The sequence below is a fragment of the Phyllostomus hastatus genome, unplaced genomic scaffold (assembly GCF_019186645.2).
Source record: "Phyllostomus hastatus isolate PE091 unplaced genomic scaffold, TTU_PhHast_1.1 phas_contig_86, whole genome shotgun sequence".
Classification (NCBI taxonomy): Eukaryota; Metazoa; Chordata; class Mammalia; order Chiroptera; family Phyllostomidae; genus Phyllostomus; species Phyllostomus hastatus.
In genome coordinates this window covers 88,969,506-88,992,671 of record NW_025333977.1, presented here as the reverse complement: position 1 = coordinate 88,992,671, position 23,166 = coordinate 88,969,506, and the positions used below count along the sequence as shown (strand labels likewise).

At 41.7% G+C, this 23,166-nt stretch overlaps 1 protein-coding gene across 3 annotated transcripts; it reads right to left on the bottom strand.

Annotated features, from left to right (window-relative positions):
* Positions 1-328: 328 nt before the first annotated feature.
* FBXO40 (F-box protein 40) lies at positions 329-20,102 on the bottom strand. Of its 3 annotated transcripts, none has more exons than XM_045851856.1 (5): positions 19,913-20,102; positions 19,691-19,831; positions 9,070-9,102; positions 6,272-8,185; positions 329-3,760 (listed from the first exon to the last, which is right to left on the bottom strand). In XM_045851856.1, the coding sequence occupies exons 3-5, from the start codon at positions 9,070-9,072 to the stop codon at positions 3,545-3,547; spliced, it is 2,133 nt and encodes a 710-aa protein (XP_045707812.1). In that variant the 5' UTR covers positions 9,073-9,102; positions 19,691-19,831; positions 19,913-20,102; the 3' UTR covers positions 329-3,544. The 3 variants fall into 3 exon arrangements, with proteins under 3 accessions (XP_045707812.1, XP_045707811.1, XP_045707813.1); XM_045851855.1 differs by having other exon boundaries at positions 19,691-19,801; XM_045851857.1 differs by lacking the exons at positions 19,691-19,831; positions 19,913-20,102 and adding an exon at positions 13,974-14,021.
* Positions 20,103-23,166: the final 3,064 nt, after the last annotated feature.

Here is a 23,166-nt window from a genome sequence, read left to right as displayed (position 1 = left end):
AGTCAAAATCAAAGTCAGGGATTTGGTTGGTGTAGGGAATATTTTGTTGGTAAGACAAAGTCTATGTTGTAACCAGTATCTAAAGTTGGGTCCAGCTTTCGAAGATGAAGAAGATGGTGGGAGCTACAATTAGTGACTGAGCTCCATAGATGCTCCAGGACTTCCTACAGTTGTGAGCTGCCCACAGGCCCAGAGCACTGTGTTCCTCAGTCTTGTTCCTTGGCTTTTCTTTAAGACACAAACTCCTTTGTTTCCACAATGACTTCTATGCCAGTGAATCACAAATCTGTCTCTAGACCTAATTTACAAGATTTACCCAGTTAGCCTGTAAGAGTGCAAAACAGCTTTTATTTCTGCTTATAGAAATGTTGGGATTTCCAGCATACAGAGAGAGGTAAGTCTTCATAGATATGCACAATCTCATTCTTCATTTCAGTTTTATTTGACATCACACATAGGTCAGAATTTTACAGTGGTTTTCTGGTGACACCTCCAAGACCCACCATGCTTTTCACTTTTCCCTTTATTTTAAGACAGGAACTTCTTTTCCAGATCCCTATGCAACAGTTCTATGGACCTCATCCTCCACGTTTGGCCGATTTTTACTCTGAACCAATTATCTTGGTGGTGATACGCATAGACATCTCTCCACCCTGGGAACACAGTCCCTTTTCACTCCCCTCAGTGCTTCTGAGTCTGAAGCCATGTTTCACTGTCTGGCCTCTCTCAGATACTGCTTGCTGCTCATGCTGCTCACTGCAGCTGTATCTCACTAACCAAATCATCTGTCCAATTCACTCTCTGTAAAATGGTTTCCTTTTGCTCCAGCTGCCCTCTCACCATAAAATGTGTTTGTTTGGATAGATCAGTGGACACACTGAAGTACCCTGCTTTCTGCAACAGATACTGTTAGATATCTTATAAATGTATGTGATGATATTGATTAATTCAGTATTGCTCTGAAGGAAGCAACAGAGAAAGCACAGTGCGGCTAGAGTGTGCAGCCTGCAGAGCAGTGTGGCACTGTCCTGACTGCTGTCCTGCCCCTGGCCTGCCCCACCCCCCAGACTGTGAGGGGACAGCCTTCTGCTGTCCTCCTTTCTCTGTACTTCTCACCCATCTAACAGTAGCCCCTAATTTTCACCTCCCTTGGCTGATAGCTCCCCGCCTTCTCCCTCCCTCCCTCCCCCTCTCTCTCCCTCTCTCTCTCTCTGTCTCTCCCTAGTAAAATAAGAAACCCAGAATGGACTTTAGGAGGTTACTTTCTCTACATAGGAAGGACTAGATCCAAAACACACGGAACTGATATCTGGAGAATTCTCCCTTTTTTCCCCACTTCAGGGTTTAGTTGTTTATGGTTACTTATCTTCACCAAATAAAAGCTTAGATCATACTCTAGTTATATTTTTAGAAAATGATGCCTTATATACAAATGTGAAATATAAACCAAACAATAAGGATGAGGAAAAACAGTTACATTACTGAACAGTACCAAGTGGCACATTGTAATGAAAAGGTGAGCAGATTTCTGTTCTGGGACATGCTCGAGTGCCCTCTTGAGTCTTCTCAGAGGTGCCATCTACTTCATCGACACCAGCTTCAGACCATCTTCAGAGATGTGGGTGATAACAAGCATCCAGATCAACTAGACTCATTTTTGTTGTTGGCTAAATTCTTTGTTCTCTACTTCTCCACGATGCCTATCGTCCTTTTCCCTTCTTTCTCAAGTGCTTGAGGACTGCTAGGCCTGCTGAGAAAATGGCACCAGTCAAGGTGAGAGGGATGTAAACAAGATGACTAGCTTAACTTTCCTGGCTTCAGCTACACATGGAGAAAGCTTTAGCTTTTTGGGTCAAGTACAAAAGTTTACCCTTTGCACTTGACCCAAGGGCAGGAAGCCATACCAAATAAATCAGCTCCATCTGGTTCCCGACTTAAAATCACCATGTGTCTAAAACCAATTTTGTAAATAAAGAAGAGCTGATGAAAGTTTCACCACTGAAGAGAACTATGTGGGAGAGAAGATTCTGCTGTACGAAGAAAGCTGATCCTAACTTCCTGCCTCTGACGTGTCATCTTTCAGGGCAGTGGTTCTCACCCAGTAGTGACTCAGAGGATAATTAACAATGTCTGGAGACATTTTTGGTTGTTACAGCTGTGAGGGTACTACTAGCAGCTGTGACTAAGGGCTAGGGATGCTACGAAATATCCTGTCATACATAGGGCAGTCTTCCATGACAAAGAATTATTTGGTGCACGATGGCAGCAGTTCCCAGAAACCCTGCTTGAAGGAAAGGGGAAGTCAGTTTCTGTTATGAATTTTTCTTTTATTTTTGTTCTCATGAGTATTTGCTGTTTGTTGCCCAAAACTAGCAGTGTCACCCACTTTTGACAGGCTGAAGGCATGACCAGTAATGGGTAGGAGACATTATAGGGAACCACCATGTTGCCATGACTTCCTTCCCAAGATCCCATGCAGGACCTGCAGTGCGTACTGGTGCTGGGCTGTGTCTGTGCTCTCCCTAATGCAGACGTGGGATATAATTTTCAGGAGAAAAATATCTGGACTCTTAAGTCATTATTAAAGTGTAGGCTTGAGGCTTTTGCCCTTATTTTCTCCATGAATATAGTGTCTCTTTTGGACTCTTCAATTTTCAAGGTTGTCCTATACATTGTCAAGACTCTACACAACAAACCCTGTGACCTTATTTCTGCCTTTCTTTTTTTTAAGATTTTATTTATTTATTTTTAGAGAGGGAAGGGAGAGAGAAAGAGAGAGAGAGAGAGAGAAACATCAATGTGCGGTTGCTGGGGGTCATGGCCTGCAACCCAGGCATATACCCTGACTGGGAATCGAACCTGCGACACTTTGGTTTGCAGCCCGCGCCCAATCCACTGAGCTACGCCAGCCAGGGCTATTTCTGCCTTTCATCCTCTGGTATGTGGTGTCCTCCAGGATGCTGTGCTTAGCCATGGTTTCTATTCTGTCAGGCTGTGTTTGGATATCTGGTCTTAGGGGCAGTGGGGCAACGAAAAACAGCCCTGGACTTGAAAGTCAAGACAGCCCCAGCTCCAGAACCTTCACACTGGTGCCCTACACCATGGAGGGCTGACACCTCAGACCCCATCTCGGCATTGCCTGCCCCACAAATTTGAATGTGCTTGTAAACTGAACACTGCCCCCTGCCCCATAAAAGCACAGGTCTATGCTGCTTATAGAATTCATTGCTCTCTTATCTCTTAAGAAACTGGGCTTATCTTCTTCAATGACCTCAAGTTACCTATTTTCTCTTCAGACTGATCTATTTCAGAAATAAAAAAGGAAAGGAAGTAAGTCATCAATGTGGTATGATAACAATTGTACAAGGCAGGGCTTAGGAAGTCCTTAGACCTTGTGCAACAGTTCGGGTTTTGGAGGACATTGCGTGTTCTAATACACCTAGATAAGCATATATACAGTTACAGGGGGAAGTCCCCCAAAACATACTCTGTCCTACTTTCAGTAACTCTGAGGAAGAATTCAAGAACAGTGGTATGGGACTCTTTACTTGGCTTGTCTTCCTTGTGGTCTGGCTCTAAAGGTGGCAACTAAGCTCTCTCGGGCCTGCTCACGGGGCTCACACATGCTGGTCAAAAGAACCGGGTCAGTCTTGTGCTCCACAATGTTGAAAGGACAGGTCTTCAGGTGCTCAGACATGGAAGTGACTTCATTAAATTCCCAGTTGTTGATTTTAGAGAAGAGGCTGCTGAATTGCCAGATCTGTTGGGAAAGAGAAGTTCAAAAGTGAACATTGGGGCAGTACCCTCAGGCTAGCTTTATTTGGACAGGATAAGGAAATGCCTTCCTGTTTTTCCTGTTCTTAGCTTCCAGAGAGTGGTTAGTGGCTGCTGCAGACATTTTGTTCATTTCTTCTCCAGCACGCAATTCCCAGTTCCCGCTTCCAATACATAACCTTCCTAGCCAGCCACACAGTTGTGTTGGAATGACTGATACTAATCTGTTCATTGAACCCACCACACCACTGCTGGCACCACACATACACCCACCAGCTCTGGAATGGACACATGGTTCAGATAAGGACAATTAGTTTCAATGACTCTACTCCAGAACTCTCTCTCTCTCTTTTTTTTTTTTTTTTGAGATATCAAAAAGCAGATTCTCTTTTTCCCTCTGTACTTGAACTGGGAAACTGCAGTTTCAGGAGTGACTGGTAGCCCCCAGGAATGACCAAGGGAGCACTATATCTTACAATGGAGCTACTATTAAAGAAGTAGAGATAAAAAAAAATAGAAAGAAAAACATCAATTGGGGGAATTTTCTTGAGCTACCAGATCAAGCCTTACCTGAAGCTATTCCCTTTAGACTTTTTAGATATTTGGGTCCAATAAATTCTCTTTATTGTTTATGCCACTTTAAGTTGGTTTTCTATTGCTTGAAACTAAACATATTGTTACATACAAGAAATCTTAGAACAAAAAATTTAGTAGAAATCCAGGAGTCTGGTACTCAAACACCCTCTGACCTTTTCACCTAGGATGTTGTGTCAGTCACTAGTTTTAAAATCTGTCTACAAGAGTAGGCATAACCTGATACCCCTTCAATCTGACCACTTCACACTCAGTTTCTTGTCATTATTCCTACGTAAGTAAAATGTTTCCTGAGATCTTAGAACAATTTCTTTTTTTACTTTAAAGAGCCATTTTAACTCCAGAAAGAAAATTTACTTGGAGTTAAAGGATGCTGCAACTAAATTCTCTCTCTTTCGTTCTGCAAAGAAATTAGCGTATCCCAAATTATATTCAAGAGTGGACAGCAATCACTGAGTTGTGAACCAATGCAAGCCAAAAAAATAATGGAATTTCTAGTATATAAGTGAAATTATTTGTATCAGGTTTTACAGAGAATGGTATTAGGCAACTCTAGATTATACAATTCCTGAATGGCAGGGGCTTAGTCTCATTCATGCTTATGCTTAGCACATAGTTGTTGGCAGGCAGTGTTTATGGCAGTCAGTGGTTATTTAACATCTGGATATAGGCACAGATAAATGAGAGAGAATCTCAGTGATTCTTTGAAGAAGACTGCTCTGGAAATAAACAATAGTAAATATACAAGATGTGTTGGACATAAGTAAGAAAAATAGATGTAAGCAACTGTAACTCCCCGATGCCAATTTGCACACACCCACATGTTGGGAAGAAACTCAACTGTAATGGAATTATTGACCTCAATGGGCACATAAATTTATGGTGCATATTACCAACACATTTACTATAAGAAAGGATGCTTAAGGCACTTTGGATATGCTGAATTAGGAGTCCCACTTCTGTATGGTACAAGGTGACAGAAGTCATAGTACAGTTAAGCAAGTATAAACTGACTGGGGAAAAGAAACACATTTAAAAAAATTACAGCAGAGTTTTTGGGAAAATTTTAATAGGTATTTGAACTAGGAGAAATCAGTGAACCAAATTATTTTAGAATTTCAAAATGCATTTAACAAAGGCAAAAACTGTCTTTAAAAATTAGTTGACATGGAACTACAGGGAATTTGTCAACATACTGTGCCAGTCAGAGCCCAAGCAGGAAACAGATGGCACACTCGGGTAATTTGAAGAGAATTTAAAAGAGGAATGATGTACAAATTGTGGACAAGGTTTAGGAAAGTCACAAGATATAAGGCAGTACCTGAGCTGGTAACAATCTAGAGTGTTTCTACCCTAGGCCTGAAAGGGAAGGAGAGGGAGGTCATTGGACCAGAACAGGTCCTTGTGTGGAGAGAACCACCTGATATAGCCACTTTCAGTGGAGAGACACAGCCACTGCAAAGAGTCATGGAGGGAGAATACACGTCATGAGGAAGCCAGAAGGAGAGAGCTGTCAACTCCACTTTTCTCCCTCTCTCCCATCACCTGCTGATACAGTGCTATTAGGTAGCCTAACTGGAAGCCAGAAGGCAAAGGAGCCTGGTGAGGCAGTCTGTGGAGATTAGCATCCTGGGGGACAGATCACGGTGGAGGAGGTTGGAGAATGGGTCATGTGAGCAAATAGAAGATATGCGGGACACATACATAGAGATAAACAGGCACTGACATTTATTTTTATTGCCATTAATATGTTTATAGGTCTGTCTTCCCTACTAGGCTGATCTTCTTGGGCTCAAGAATTATGTCCTATTTCCAGAAACCTAGTACAATCCCAGTGCCTAGTTGAGTGCTTGGCACATATAGAGCTCTTAAATATTTGTTGAATGAGTGAGTGTTTACTTGCCTTCTTGTGGACTCTCCAGGAGGTGCCTCCGTGGGAATACCTCTTCTTCTTCCATTGCAGGAGGACCATCCCTCTCTCCTGTAATAAAGTGGCACAGATGTTCCTCATCAGTACAGACACCTGGGAGAGCTGGGACAGGCTGATGCTGTCCAAGAACCCAGCGATGTACTGCAAAACCTCTAAGGGCAGGCTGGTTAAAGAATTCTGGCTTTTTCCTCCATGGCCTGAGAGATGGTGGTTCTTCCTTCCCTCATTCACTTCTGATGCAACCTCTGGCTTGATGGCAAAGGTCTCCAGCTCTTGACTGTAGATCACTTTTGCCTTTTGCCCTGGGGGACGGAAATGGTTTTGAATAAATGTACATCCCAAGTAGGCGAGGGGGCACCGATGCTGGAACCAGCCATCGAGACATGACTGAATGTCTGTGTGGACATTCTTGAAATGCAGAGGGAATTCATCCCTCCTGAAGAATTTGTTGCAAGTAAAAGTGAAGGCAGAGCTGCTCTTGTTGTGTCTCCTGGTCACACACTCACTGTGGAGTTCCACATGGAGCCCCTCTGGGTTGGAAGTGGTTAGGAGGTCAGCCAGCACTGTTCCAGAGGAAAACTGTTCTGGCTCAAAACTGTATGTCTGAGTAGCAAAATCCATGAACAGCCCATCAATGCTCCTGGATTCAGAGATGACATGACCTTTGAGTTCTCTTTCCAAAGCACACAGGAGAGTGGTCTTGATGAGATCTGATTTGGGCAGGTCCTCCACAGCGATCCCTAAATCTGAAGTGTCTACTGCCTTGTGTTCACTCGGCTTACAACTCAACATGGCATCGCCAATGCGAGCCCGCTTCCCACAGTAGCTCACAGGAACTTTGAAGGTGTAAACAGTCTTCACTTCCTGAGCCTCAAGTTTGCCATAAACAAAGTCCTTCTCCTTAGGCGTACAAGCAGGCATTTGACCAAAGTGGATTAGCATCCTTCCATTGTGCACCAGATACATATTATAGTCCTTTACATCCACAGCTGTTTTCAGTCTTTCCAGAACACCATCCTGCCAAGGGGCAAGCCCTGTTGTTTCCACAGCTGCATGACAGTCCTGCTGTTTCTGGTTTTCCTGTGCTTCTTTCCCTTTGGCAGTGTCCTCCCTGACCACGTTATTGCTGTTGGAAATCTGTTCTTTCCCTGGGCCATCACTGCTTTTGCTTTCACAGCTCGCTGATGAGTTTGTTAAAGCAGAGGCTGCGTTCTCTTTGCTGAAAATATTTTCCCACTTGCTAAACTTGGTCAGGTCCATCCCTTCTGTGGTTTTGGCCAACGCCTCACGTTCTTCTTGACTCAGCTCTGCCATGTCTCCTGTAGTGGCTGACAGAGAGTTGTGTGGTACTAAACCAGCATTCGCTCCACCCACCGCTCCTCCCATTTCCTCCCAGCTGGCTTCTCCATTCAGAATAGGTTCCTCCTTGGTGGGCTCTCGAGTTTCTGGGAAAAGTTCTACCATTTTCAAAGATCTGAAAAGGACCTTCTGGTCCTGGAGGGCCAGGGCTGTGTCCAAACACTCCTCACTGGGGGGCTCCTTCATGATGTTTTCGTGCAGGATTGTTTCTGAGTCCACGTTGGGCCAGCGGTTCCACTCCATGGAGCAGCAGACCACACTGGCGGGGCACACTTGCAGATGCTTGGCCAGCTTGTGGCGGGACATGGAGAGGGGGCAGCCATTTTCGGAGTTGAGGCACGGAACCTGCTCTAAAGGGCACAGGAGCTCGTGCTCTGCCTCTTTGCACATGTGGAAGGCGGCGCCACAGGACAGGTGGCAGTTTATCATTACACAGGAGACATTGGGCTCCACAGGAACACGACAGTGACGGTTGAAGCATCTCTCACAATGCCTGTGCTGCCCAGGTGGAGGCCTGCGTGCCCTGCCCTGGAGACACCAAAGGCAAAGGGAAAGAGAAAACGAATGAGTTCTGGGAGAGCAGCTCTAGGTGTGTCTGTGACTGTGTTTTAATTTACTTATTTTCTGTTTGTACATGTTTCTTATAGGAACCTTGGAAAATATAAAAAATCAAAGAGAAAAAACCAAAATCACTCATAATCCCACAACCCAGGCTTAATAACTATAACCCTCCTTTCTGTATTTCCTGTTAGCTTATTTTATGTATGTAGTAGAGGTGTTCAGAATAGGGAAAAAATGATGTTGAATGTAATGAAGTTCAGTGTTGACAATTGTTATTTTTCAGTTGTGGATTATGAGTGATTTATATTACACAGTTAATAGTATGAATACAATTTTGTGTTCTGTTTTTTAATTTGCTATTATAACATGTTTTATTAATTATTCTCTACAAACTTTCTTCAAAATGGCAGTGTGGCATTCCAGAATGAGAGTGTTATCATTCATTTAACCAACTACCACCAGGATACATCCCAGGAGGGCAGGGGCCGTGTCTGGTTTTGTTCATATCTGCATCCCTTGCACCTGCCACTGAGCCAGGACCATGGTAGGTAATCAATAATATGCTGGATGAAGAAATTGTTAGCCATTTAGATTATTGCTGCATTTTTGCTTTTTTTTTTTTAAAGTTTTACTAAAAATCTTTGCTCACAAATCTTTCTCAGTTCTCTCTCTGCCTTTTCCCTACTCAGTCACTTTCTTCCAGGTTTTGCTCTAGCAACTCTGGTTTGGCAAAAAGCCAATAAATATCATGAAGCCATAAGGACAAGTGTGCCAGCTGCTTAGGCTGCAGGCTAAACGAAGCAGACCTGGACCCCTAAGATGTGAAGATCCAGGAAGAACTTGGTACTTACCATTGCTTCCTAATTTCTTCTTGCTTTATAATGCTAAGGGAAAATAAAAAAAATATGAGTATGAATGATTCATAGTGAGAAAAGTATTTTGGTTCTCTATGTAAACAGGGGCCAAAAAGACTTCAGAAACTCTCTCTAACTTAATTCCTTCCACCACCCTAGAGGTGTCATCGACCCATTTTATAGCCAAGAAAATGGAAGTCAGAGAAGTTAAATAGCTTGTTCAAGGACATATAGCAGCTAAGTGATGCAATCAGTTCCCAGCCCAGGCTACCCTAGTCTATGCTCTTTTCACTGACCCACACTGCCCTCTGATGGGACATCTTACCAGCTATGGAATGTGCAACTCACACTTACAACTTTTCTCCATCATCTACCAACAATTATCCTGAAATTTCTCCACCCCCTCCTCAACCACCACATATGCACACATGTGGTCCAAGTTACCCTTGTTACTAGCCCTCGCTCCCCCTAGGGCTTCATGTCTGTTTAAAAAGCAGCCTGATATCCAGCTTAGTCTGTGCAGTGTACAAGTGTCCATGAAATAATCTATCACATGCCATTCACTCTGGGGTATTCAGTGGTGCCAAGGCTAGAGCAGGGGCCAAATCCCAAGGCCCCAGAAGCAGGCTGATGGGGACTCGGGCAAGCACAAGAGAAGATGCCCTGCCTTCAGGGAAATGCAGCTTCTTGCCTCTGGTCAGTGGATCCCATGTGGAATGTGTTGCCAGATCGTCTGATTTTTCCAGAAACCAGGGGTGCAGATTTTTGTGAGTGGTGGTACAGTGTAGTGTTAGGGGCAGATAGCATAGGATTCCGCCCTGGCACTACAAGTCAGTAGCTGAGAGACTTTGGGAAAGTTTCTTAACCCCTTTGTTCATCAGTTTGCTACCTGTAAAGGGAGAATAATAATAGTATCTAGCTATTGTGAGGAGCAAATGAGCTCATTGCAGTACCTGAAACTCTTAGAATTGTCTCATAGGAAGTCATCTATATATGTTTGCTATTATAAGTATTTATATGTCATTATATTGCAAAATATTTTATTACATAATATATCAAGATAAAAATTCTTGGAATTTTGAATGTTGGCAAATAATTAAAAAAAAACACAAAAAACCTCTATTTGGGCCAAGGAAAAATATGTATACAGCCTGAATAGGACCTGTAGCTGCCAGTTTGCAACACCTGGCCTAGAGAATTTGTAGCATAATTTCGGCACTGTGCTAGTCTGGGAAGAATTTGGCACCTAAAAGTCAGAAGATGTAGTGTTTAATTTTTTTATTTTAATTTACTTTAGGGTTTGCCAATTCATTGTTAGTGAATTTTCTTTCAACTTAAAATTTTTTTCAAATATACATAAAAGGAGAAAGAATATTTACAATAAACACTCAAATAAACTCGACCTAGATTCAACAATTGTTAACATTTGCTGCTTTTGCTCCCTCCCTCCCTCTCTCTTCACACACACAAATTCACACCATTTTTGGTTGAAACTCTTGAAAATAAGTTGCTGATATCATGATATTTCCAGAAACCATGGGAATACTCATCCCTAAGTATTTCAACATGTATTTTCTAAGAATAAAGACATTTTATTTTATAATTACAATGACATTATCCTACCTAAGAAAACTTAAAATAATTTTCTAATATTATGTAACATGTTATCTATATTTAAATTTGTCCAAATATTCCCCAAATGTCATATATGTTTTTTAAATTTTTGAAGCAGGATCCCTTTAATGTCAGTTGATTACATTTGGTTGGTAAGTGGATTTTGTTTGTTTGCTTTTTAAAGAGGAAAATCACTTTTTCTTTCTTTCTTTTTTGGAATTTAATTCTATGGTTGGTGTTTTTAGCCGCTTTAATCTTGGAAAGCCTCCCTCAACTTTTCTTTTTCAGAAGATACAGACTTAAATTTCAATGAAAATTATGTTCTGGTTCACTTCTATATTCATTTGTTCATTCCTTTAACAAGCATTTGTTGATTCCCTACTACGTGCCAGTAAGTGAGCATAAGAGGCACCTGGACTGCTTGTTAAAAGTGGTTCTTACACAGTATTATTCATCAGCATCAGCTGTGATGCTTGTGAAATTATAGATCTGCACTGTTCAATGTGGTGCCCACCAGCCACATGTGACTATTTAAATTTAAACTAATCAAAATTAAATCAATAATTTAGTTTCTCAGGTATACTAGCTACATTTCAAGTACTCAATAGCCACATATGGTTTGTAGCCACTCTATTAGACAACACGGAATACAACATTTCCACCTTTATAGAGAGTTCTATAACAACACTGCTATAGATGTTGGCTGCAGCCCTGACCTGATTGAGAGGGGTCCTGTAATTTAAATTCTCTCTGTTTTAAAGATTTTATTTATTCATTTTAGACAGAGGGGAAGGGAGAGAGGGAGAGAAACATCAATGTGTGGTTGCATCTTGCACTCCCCCTACTGAGAGCCTGACCTGGCCTGCAACCCAGACATGTCCCCTGACTGGGAATCGAACCAGCGACCCTTTGGCTCACAGGCCAGTGCTCAGTTCACTGAACCACACCATCCAGGTGGATTTTAAATTCTTAACACATTCCCCATCTGATTCTTATGTACTGGGGCTACTGAGGGTGAGGGAAGATCATGCCTGAGTGCTCTATGCCCCTAACAGCCAGCCTGAATCAGGAGGCAGATGAGAAGTTACAAGCCAGAACATTAAACGGGGTCAGGACCCAATAGGAGATAAATCAAGATGTTAAAGCCAGAGAGGGAGATGGAGCAGAATAAGATTGGGCAGAGGATGTCTTTAGGATTCAAGAGTCTAGCTACTGGAGCTTTTAAAACACAATTTAACATCCAGACCACTTCTGGGGGGTAAATGTCCATTGTGGACTTATGGACTTGTGGAAATTCATAAATTTTAGGCTAAAGCATCTGGAATTATTTGGTACCTAAATCTGGAATTTTTATCTTGATCTACTATGTAATAAAATATTTTGCAAGGAGCCATTTAACAGTATAATTTGTGTGTCAACTAGTAGTACTGGAGAGAAGGAGTTGGAGGACCTAGAGGTAGAAACTGCTATGCGGGAATGTGAGGGAAGCTTGGATGGGGAAGGCTGATGGCAGTAGAGATAGGTAAGACAAGGTAGATAGGAGACATTAAAAAGTAAAATCAACTAACACTCTTGTTTCTGACTGGACATGGGAAAAGAAAGGAATCAAAGTTGATGTCAAGATTTTGAACCAAGAAGAGAGAATAGAGGGTATAATTCTGAGAAAAATAGAATTCTGAAGATGAAATTGTTTGGGGAGGAGAGAGAGATCCAGCACATTTAATGCAAGTGTTAGATTGTGAAGATGCAGATTTGAGAATTATCTGCTTACAACTGAGAGAGGAAGCCGTAACTGGGGAAGGAGCACAAAACAGAAATCTGAGCTTCAATGTACATAACTGAATGTAACCACTTTGGGGACAATAGGAAGAACTAGAGCCAGAGAAGAAGAGACCAGAGAGTTAAAAGATTCAACACTATGTGACCCAGATATAAAAAAAAAGAAAGGGTGAGCCACAGCCTCCAATGCTGCTGTGAGGTTAAGAACAACAATGACAATGTGGCATTCTTGCCAGAGCAAATGTGGCATTTCAGCTGTGCTGTGGGATCCTTGGCTATTCGAAAGGCAGTGTTTGCCAGGAGGGGAAGGTAAAGCCATTAAGCACACACTCCCGTGTCCCCAGGTCCTGTGCCCTGGCTTGAAGAATGTGACCATCTGCTTTCTATTCATAAAAGATATAATTAATAAAATGGAGCCTGGATGAGTCAGAGTCCCCTGCTGGGTCTTCTTTGTTGTTTAGACAACAAAGAAGAGGCAGACACAAATGGAATATGACTATATGAAAAAGCTACCAGCACCAGAAATGTCCACCTTTGTATTTGTCTGCCTGGTTCTGTCATGAAGTTGAGCTCAGTTTCTGGGAAGGGAAAAGCAGGTCTGGCTAGTTCTGTGCTGTGTGTGTGTAGTGAGAACCCTGCCCCAGTAGCAGAGATGTGTCTGGCTGGTGGGACAGTGATGATGAACCTGAAGCGCATTCATTTCTTATATTCAGCTTTATAAAGTATGATCCTTAAGAACAGTGTTACCGAAGCAGGAAACAATTGTGGTGGAGCCTTATTGCTCTCCATCTATTTGAAGTTACTGTACTTTGCCATGTATAATGCACACTTTTTTTGCCTAACTTTTTGAGGGAAAAATAAGGATGCACGTTATACCTGGGTATAATAATTACATACCAAGGGTATAATAATTCTGTCTATAGTGTATACAAAATGTGGGTGTGCATTATACACAGCAAAATGTGGTTTTTTAAAATATCCCTTTAAGAGAGAAGAAAAACAATGCATGCAGACAACAAAGATGCTGCTATTTTTTAAATGCTGCTATTTAAAGATAGTCTTCCAGGCTCTGGAGCTATACCAGATCAGTGACTTTGAGAGAGGACATGTGCGGAGCAAAAAGACACAGTGAGTAGATAGGACTCTAGAGAAATTTTACACACACATATATAGAAAGGTAATTACAGCCTAAGGGCATAAAAAATCACATCTGAACCTTTTGTTGTGCATCTAGGGGAAAATTTTCTCACTGAGATAAAGGACAGTCCAAAATTCTTGACTGTCTAGTTCTTGCTGGGTAAGCGGCATGACCGATGGCCCTGGTTGGCCTGGGACTCTCCTGGTTTTTTTCTCATTGTAAGTCCCAAGTCCTAGGATGCCTCTAAATCCTCGGCAAAACAGGACAGCTAATTGATCACCTTGTTTGACACCAGTTGCTATGCCCCAAGTTGATCACATTGGATACACTATGGGTTGTCTTGGGGGATAAGATGCCCTATTCTACTAACCTCTGTTTTGATGCAGTGATTGGATGCTTATCCTCCGTGGGTTTGTCTGACTTTCCAAAACTGAGTGATCTCTCTGCGTTTTGGAAGTCATGAGAAAGAGAAACAAGACTTAAGTGCCTGACATGGCTTTTATATAGCATCTCATTTAATCCTCACAATGACCAGATGAGGGGGCACCAGATGACCAGTGCCTGGTCTGTAAACATTTCTAGTTTACAGACCAGGATTCTGAGGCACAGAAAAAAGAAATAAGTAAAACCCCCAAAACAAAACAAAAAGACAAAAATCCCTAAATTTATCTGGCTTCAAATTTTCTCCTCTTTGCTTGATCACATTGTATCCCTCAGAGACCCACAGGGACATTGTGTGGTCCATCCCATGATGTCAGAGGGAAGCCAGCCCATGAGTGGAGCTTATCAGGGGAAGAGCCTCCCTCCTCCAGTTAGGACACAGAGAGGTATCTGCGTGCATAATCTTTCCAAACAAACTGTAGAGGAGCTGGATGCTCTTCATTAGGAAGCAACTTCATCCCTGTGATGACTTTTTCTTGGTCCTCTTCTGGACCATGGCCCTACTGTGCCATCTGAATAGAGGAAATAAAAAGATTATCCAAGTTCCATGGTTTTGCATTTCGGGGACTATAAATGGGAGAGTGAAGTTTTGACGGTTAAAAAACTGCTCTACAATATGGACTCTGAGATTTAAAATGAAACACTAAATCAAAGCACATAAATTATCAAAACTCTTCACTGTGAACAAGTTGACAAAATCCTATGCTTAAAACAACTGGTGCCATTTCCTCCTTCAGTTTCTGGGCCCTTCTGCTCACTTCCAAATTCACGCTTCCTGTCTGAAAAGTCAGTGCATTCCCTCCTCTTAAAAATGAACACTGTCCCCAAAATATGTTTTAAAATCCTCCTGTCTAAAGGAGACAGTAGTCAATAAAGGAGATTTAATAGTTCAAAGATCTACACGGAACTAGATTTTGCTGGTTGTACTGGATGCAGTTTGAGTGGAATACGAGTAGTTGAAAGGGCCTGGTACATGAGTTTGAAGGATGAACATTTCTTTAAAGAAATAGGGAAGTATTCAGAACCTGGCAGGGGAAAAGAAACTTTATTCGATGCAGGTTGTGGTGCTAGGTGGACCATTCAGAAGGCAGTAAGTTAATAAGTAAAGGTAAGGCAACTAAAATAGTGGTCCTTAAAGTGTGTGCTCAGACTAACAGCATTAGCATTATTAACTGAGACCAGTCAGAAATGTAAATTCCTGGGCCCTTCTGAATCAGACCCACTGAATCCAGCTGATTCTGTTGTAAGTTCAATTAGAGAATCACTGAGCTAGAAAATGCTTGGTACTGTGCACCTAACACAAAGGAACTACTGCCCAGTTGGGTACGAAGGCCTTGGAGAAAGATCTGAAAAGGCAGTGGGCATTTCTACCCATTTTTTTCATTTCCACCACCACTGCCTGGTCCAAGCACCATCATCTCTCATCCCGTCTGGTGCAATAGCCTGATACTCAGTCTCACTCCTCCCATCTTGTGCCCCAGAATCTAGATTCAGCAGCAAAGAGAGCGATTTTGACAACTTTTAATACTAGGTCACTACTCCCACTTAAAAATCCCTAGTGGACCCCCACCACAAGGAATAAACTCTGAGGTCCTTATTTTGGCCCACAAAGCCCAGCGTCCCCTGCTTGCCTCTTTCACTTTTTTCTCTTTCCCTGGAGCCCGTGGCTCAAGCCTGTTGCTTAATCCTCTGTAGGGCCTTTCTAGTTGGTCTTTCTGCCAGGTTTCTCCCCTTGCTCCATATCTGTGTTATGGGCTCTTTCTTGCCATTTAAATTTCAGCTTACATGTTACCTCCACAAGGAGGCCCTATGTGAAGCCCCCAATATAAAGTAAATCAATGAACATTCTCATATATTAGCTAAGTAATTTTTGAGAATTTATGTAATTTCCCTAAGACTAATTTATTCATCCATAAAGTGTGGCTCACAATAATCCATAAGAGTGTAGGAGGTTCAAATGAAATAAAGTAGGGGAAGTGTCTAACATACGCCTCACACGTTTGTTAGTCATTCCTCTGTCGGGGAGGCCCTTCTCATGCTCTTCCCTTCCCTGTCCAGGACTTTCTTTCCATTGCATCACTTCCGCAGCTCTTGGCTGGCCTTTCAATTTTTAGTTTTTCCTCGCTCAAATATATCTTACATACCACTGCCAGTTCAGTAATCTGTTTAAAAAAATCTTAACCTTACTTCTTTAAGAATGTGAATTCCCCCAAACCCCTTCCCCTTTTGGCCCCTGGTAATCAGTACAAAGCATTTATTTCTTAGGAATTCAAATAGCACTGCATCAGCCAGGAGTGTTATTTATTTTTTTATTTATTAGACTTTATTTTATTTTTTTAAAGATTTTATTTATTAATTTTAGAGAGATGGGGAGGGAGGGAGAAAGAGAGGGAGAGAAACATCAATGTGTGGTTGTCTCTTGTGCAATGCCCCACTGGGGACCTGGACAGAAACCCAGGCATGTGCCCTGACGGGGATTAGAACTGGCAACACTTTGATTCGCAGGCCGGCACTCAATCCACTGAGCCATACCAGCCAGGGCAGGAGTGCCTTTTAGAAGCCACAAAGGTAACAGGAGGGCTTTTTTCCTTAGGTTGAAGTTTGTAATTTAATTGTTTGCCTACATTATGCTGCTCTTTATGGGGAGGGTGGGGAGGAAGGAAGGTATCAACTGAGTCTCCACTTCTGTCTTGCCGATTGGTTGTGGGAGTCAGGACAGCCTGCGAGAAGTGTTGCTGTGAGGGTGAGCTGGGGAGAGATCCTGACGGAGCCACAGATGCAGCAGAAGTGCTCAGAGCAGGACAATGTTTTCCTGCAGTGACAGGGACTCGGACTGGAATGTCAACAGAGCTGGAGAGCAAATGCAAATGACCTCAGGGAAAGTGTGAACTGGTTTCTGAGGGAAGGAGAGTGAGTATAGCTAACACAGCTCCCAGCACTCGATTAACATTTACTGAATAGGATTAAATGGAACGAAATTGAATAGAGCCCAAAAGAAGGCAATATTTTGAAAGAGCAACCTCTTTCAAAGATAGCAATTTGAAACAAATTTAGGAGGAAAATGTATGATGTCAGATTATGCTAATTTGGTGACTTTTTTTAAGTAAGAAAAAGAAATGTTTTCAACTTTCTTAGGTTAATGTAGCCTTAACTGAACGAAAGATACTTCATAGGACTGGAGTTATTCATAGACACTCTGAAATGCTGCCAGAATTGTTTTCAGGGTTTGTGGTACTTGTTCTAAACCCTACAGACGAAAATCAGAAATCTGTATCAGACAGGTAACCAGAAAGCCTCTATGTGCATAGGAATCACTTGAGCAATCTTTTTAAAGATTCTGACCTGGTAGGACCAGGGTGAGGCCTGAGCATCTTCCCACACAGTAAATTCTAGACAATGCTGATGGTTCAAGGACCTCACTTTGAAAGAAAAGGGTCTAATTTAACCTCTTCATTTCCTACAAGAGCAACTGAGGCCCAGAAAAGTAAAGTGTCTTGCCCACACTCTACACCTTGGTGTTTTATTGAGAGGTTCTATAGAAACCAGTGTCACACAGAGCTACCTGTGTGGTGGCAGCCGAGCTCATGTGGGCAACTTAAATGGTACCAAGGACAAAGAGGGCACAGCCTGGAAAAACGAGGAAGAGGTGGTGACTAAGTGTCGCTGGCCAAGAAAGTCATGAGAAGGCATATGGCAGGTATATTTAAATCACTGACTCAAGCAAAAAGAGAATGGGATTAACAGATAATAGTTTTAACATTCCTGACTATAATTTTAAAGTTAGTGTCAGGGAGATATTTTTAGGCAAAGGACCCTCTCCACACCCCTCACATGATGTCAGTAACTATTTTGCCTCTTCATGGCAATAATTATTTATTCCCGAGCTTTAACTCCAGTGGAAGAGACAACATCAAAAGTTAAAGGTCAGAGGTATTCTTTAACTCTTAACCTATTAACCAGTCAATTAATTAGTTATTTTAATTTAATTGTTAAATTAACAGTTGTATTTTAATGATACATTATGAACCTGTTTCCCCTACTGTGGAGATATTTAATTCTAAGGAAAGAAAATGTATAAAGGTAAATATTAAAGAATTCCCCTCTTTGCTTCTTGAGATGTTAACATAAGCAGTTGGCTGAAGACAAGGCCCGCCTCTGCTCCACTGTCCTGGGCATCAGGGCTGTGAGTCCAGTACTTGCACTGTGCCCCGAACACATGACCGGCCTCCTCCAAATCTATTCAACCTCACCATTTGCGGTTCTCCACCTGTGCTAGAAATCTCTTTACCTTTAAACTTTCTAGTTGTCTCATCAGCTAGTAAATTTTCATACCTGCTGCTTATATTATTAGTATCAGTATTTTAAATCATTTGTTTTGTATTGGCCAAGAATGGATTACCTAGGGTTCATTATAAATCAACCTGTCTTCTTGACTACTCCTAAACCAACACTCCCCAGTCTTGCTAGCAGAGAACCCCAGCATACACCTTGAAGATCTTGGTGCCTTGGAAACCCTAAGACTAAATGCAATTAGGCATGTCATACATAGTGCACTTAATTGTGCCTAGCAAACAGACATAATTACAACCCAGACACCCTTAGCAGAGTTATGGGATGCACCTGGAGGTTACAGAGGCAGGCAGGAACCAGAAATTAGTATCTGGGTAGGTCTCCTTTAACTTGGCATTGGTGGCTTTAGCCTGTGTACTTCAGAGTGTACAGAATCACTTTTTGCTGCATAAGCCACTTCCCAGTATGTCCTTAGCTGAACTCTAAACCATATAACACCAAAGCAAAGCTAAGAGGAAAGAAGAAAATAAACACTGCTTCCTTATCCCTGCCAATTCTATGCAGTTACTCCAAAAGCTAGAAATAATCTAGCTACATTTTAAAGCTTCCAATACATTAATTATCATTAATCATCATTAATCATTTTACATTTGTCCCTCTGGATATGCAAGTTACAACTCTTTAATAATTTATGGTCTGTATAAGTTCTGCAACTTGTAAAATACTTCCACTTCTATTCCACGGATGCACTTTGAATTCAAGAGCTCTGGGGTGTACGGAGTCATGTTTAGGGAGTATGGTTAGGAAAAAACAGGTTTTAAACTCTGCAGAGAAAGTTTAAATAGCACATGCAGTAAATACAACTGTGGCACATTAGCTGGTAGGTGACACAGGGGATGGAATTTAAGCCACATGAGAATGACTTGCAGTTAACATAGGAAATGCCAATTGGTGAAAATACGACAGCATTTGGACTTTAAAATGACAAATCCTGGGTTTAGTCTTCCATCTATTTCCTCACCACTCCCCTTCCTCAAGTCTGCAACCCCTCATCAGTCTCTCTGGTTGATTGCAGAAGAAAGAACCTAAACTGTCAGAAAGCAGGTAATCTCCTCTTGCTCTAAGATTTTAGAATTCAAAACAGAAATTTACATATGCTGAGTCTCATTCTCAGAGCGAACATCTCCCTCCACTCCCCCTCCCTCCCCTCCCCCCCACCGCCACCCATATGTAACTAATTTGCTTAACAACCTTCTTGCTCGGAGCAAAAAAAGTGATGAGCAGCTCGGCCTCAGTCTCTGCGTTCACCACTCTAAATGTCTCCATGGTGCACCTGCTCAGGTCTGAGAAGCTTACCTTAACTGCATGGGCTGAGTCAGCATCTGCTGCACCCGCGTCCAGGATTGTGAGCAAGCAAGCAGGTCACAGGAGGCGGCTGAAGGAGCATCAGCTGCACAGAGCAGAATTCTGTTGAGGAGGCAGGGAAAGGAGAGAAAACTTCAACAGGAATAGTTCAAGTGTTTCGAGGTTAAAAATAAAACTATATCACAAGGGTCAATGTGACCAGGCTCAGCTTACTGATTTTTTCTTTCCCCTGTGTTTATCAACACTCGGTCTCTACTGCAGTGGCATTTAGAAGGGAAAGCCAGAAGGGAAGTGAAGTTTTATATCAATGGGTTTTCTTTCCCTCAAGGAAGGAAGAAAATCCTTTTAAGAAGGATCCTTTTCAAGGCTGGAGCAGCCTCCCAGACTCCTGTGCGTGCACTGGGCAGATCCAGCTGTGCTCATGGTGGCTGGTGGAACATTCAGGCTGTCACTCTAATTATAACCATGCTTTTCACCTAAATCCACAACTTGCTGAAGCAGCAAATTGTGCAAGTGACATGAGGTCTTGTTTCTCTTTCTCCTATTTCTTGTCATGACAAGCAAGTGGCTGTCCTCTCCTGGCCCTCTTCTTTCCCAGGTGGTTGGAAAAGGGAGAGTTTGTAACTCATAAATCAAGCACAGAGCAAGTCCAGTGTGAGAGAATTAGAAGTGGCAGGAGGCTTAGCTGTGGCTTACTCCAGCTCCCTCTTTTTACAGATGAGAAGACTGAGGGTAGAGAGTGTAAATTGTCCAAGGTCACACAACTTGCCCTAGCAGAAGAGCCAGAGGAAAGACAATTATTCTGATTCCCAGTCTGGTGTTCTTTATCTCATCCTCCTCAGAGGGATGCATTCAACTATCTTCCAACGAGATTGGGTGCATTCAGGGTGGTGTGGCCGTAGACACATTCAGCTATCTTCTGAGGAAAGAAAATATGTAATCCTGGCTTGGCTAATTTCTAGGTACAGTTGACCCCTCATCTGTGGTTTTTCTCTCTGTGGTTTCAGTTACCTGAAGTCAACTGTGCTCTGAAATATTAAATGGAAAATTCCAGAAATAAACAGTTCATAAGTTTTAAATTGTTACCGCTCTGAGTAGCATGTTGAAATCTTATGCTGTCCAGCTCTATCCAACCTGGGATGCAGATTTACCCTTTGCAAATTCTCCAGTGCATGGAAGCTGCACATCCTGCCTGTTAGCCACACTTGGTAGCTGTCTTGGTTATCAAATACCTGTCACAGAATCACAGTGCTTGTGCTCATGTCCTAAACTTAACAATGGCCCCAAAGTACAAGGGTAGTGATGCTGGCAATTAGGATATGCCAAAGAGAAGCCATAAAGTGCTTCCTTTAAGTGAAAAGGTGAGTACAGTACAATAAAATATTTTGAGAGAGACCACATTCATATAATTGTTCTATTTTAATAGTAGCTATTGTTGTTCATCTCTTACTGTGCCTAATTTAAAGATTTTATTTATTTATTTTTTTAGAGAGGGAAGGGAGGGAGAAAGAGAGAGAGAGAGAGAGAAATCAATGTGCGGTTGCTGGGGGTCATGGCCTGCAACCCAGGCAGGTACCCTGACTGGGAATCAAACCCGCGACACTAACTGTGCCTAATTTATAAATAAAACTTTATCATAGGTATGGGCAGTGTATGATGAGGTCTGTCCAGAAATTATCCAGCCATGTAATGTGTGAAATAGGGACATTTATTGAGGAAGATACGAGATACAAGAAACATTGTACATAGAACAATGACGCCTCAGTCCCCTTCAAAGCAGGCACCTTGGGACCTCACACAGTTCTCCCAATCGCCATCAGCTGCCCTGTTGTATTTTCCTGTATCTCATCAATAGTTTGAAATCTTTTCCCTTTCAAAAGTGATTTTAGTTTTGGGAAAAGGCAGAAGTTATAGGCAGCCAAATCTCGGATGTAGTGGGGCTGAGTCACCTGGCTGGCTTGATGTTTTGCCAAAAACCTCTGCATGAGACATGATGCATGAGCAGGTATGTTGTTGTGATGAAGCTGCCAATCACCAGCTGCCCAGGGCTGTAGCCTTCTGAATCATCTGAATAGTTTCCATGGAGAAATGTTTAAGCTTAATGCAAAATTTGATACCAGATTCGTTGCTCTACTCACTCGGTCATTTTGAATGTGATGACCACAAAGTACACATGCTCATTCAATGGCATCCACTGCCCCCACTGACTAGTATAGTGAGGTCACCATTGTTCATGCATGCTAATTCCAGTCCACTCTCCTTGGCTGCCAGATTTCATCAATGTCATGCAAATTGTTCTTGTTATACTAACAGTGGCTGGACTTTTTCCAGACAGACCTTGCATATGTGACTTTGACCAAGTTACTTAACCACTCTCTACCTCAGTTTTCCCAGTTGTGAAATGAGGTTGATAATATTTAGTGTGACCATGTGTTGATGAGCTAACACATTAATACACTGATATATGTAAAGCACATAAATGATGTCTAGCATATACCAGTGTTCAACAATGCTATTCTTTGAATGTATGGGCTTAAAATAGATGTGATAAATTCTGCTCTAATTAACAGACACTGAATTTCCCTTTCTGGATTTTTTTGTTCATATTCAGGGGTGGGCAAAAGGAGGTTTACAGTTGTAATACAAACAAATAATACAGTAATTAATAAATAATAATACAAAAATAAACTCTGTTTTACATACTCACAACTGTAAACCTACTTTTGCCCACCTCTGTATGTCCCTGTAGGTAAACTTTTTTGGGGTGAGCAGCAAACAGTTGTAAATTATAAAAATTTTGTGTATGGATCCTATATCTTGAAATTTTGGTGTACTTGTTTATTAGTTCTAGTGGTTTTCTTATGCATTCCTTATGATTTTCTATATACAAAATTATGCCATCTGTGAAGAGATATTTTTACTTCTTTATTTTTAATTTGGATGTTTTTACTTTATTTTCTTCCTTATCTTCTTTATTGCCTAGAACTTCCAGCACTGTGTTGGACAAGAGTGGTGAGAACAGCCATCCCTAACTTGTATTCCTGATCTTAGGGAAAAGGTACTTAGTTTTTTGTCATTAAGTGTACTATTACCTGTGGATGTTTTATAGATAGCTTTTATCAAGTTGAAGGAATTTGATAGTCTATCCTATCTTGTTGAGTGCCTTTATCATGAAAGGCTGTGGAGTTTTGTCAAAAGCTTTTTCTGTGCCTATTGAAATGATCGTGTGGTTTTTGTTCTTTATTCTATTAATATGGTGTATTATTGATAGATTTTGTGTGTTGAACCAACCTTCCTTTCCTTGATAAACTCCACTTGGTCTGGTACATAATCCTTTTTACATGTTGCTGGATTCAGTATTCTAGTATTGTGTTGAGGATTTTTGCATCTATATTCATAAGAAATACTAGTCTATAATTTTCTAGATGCCTTTGTTCAGTTTTGGTACTAGGGTAATACTGGTCTCT

Coding starts and splice junctions, on each gene's coding strand:
- FBXO40 (XM_045851856.1), bottom strand. Junction 3,761..6,271: donor CCTGGAGAGTCCACAAGAAG/GCAAGTAAACAC, acceptor CTTTCCCAACAG/ATCTGGCAATTCAGCAGCCT.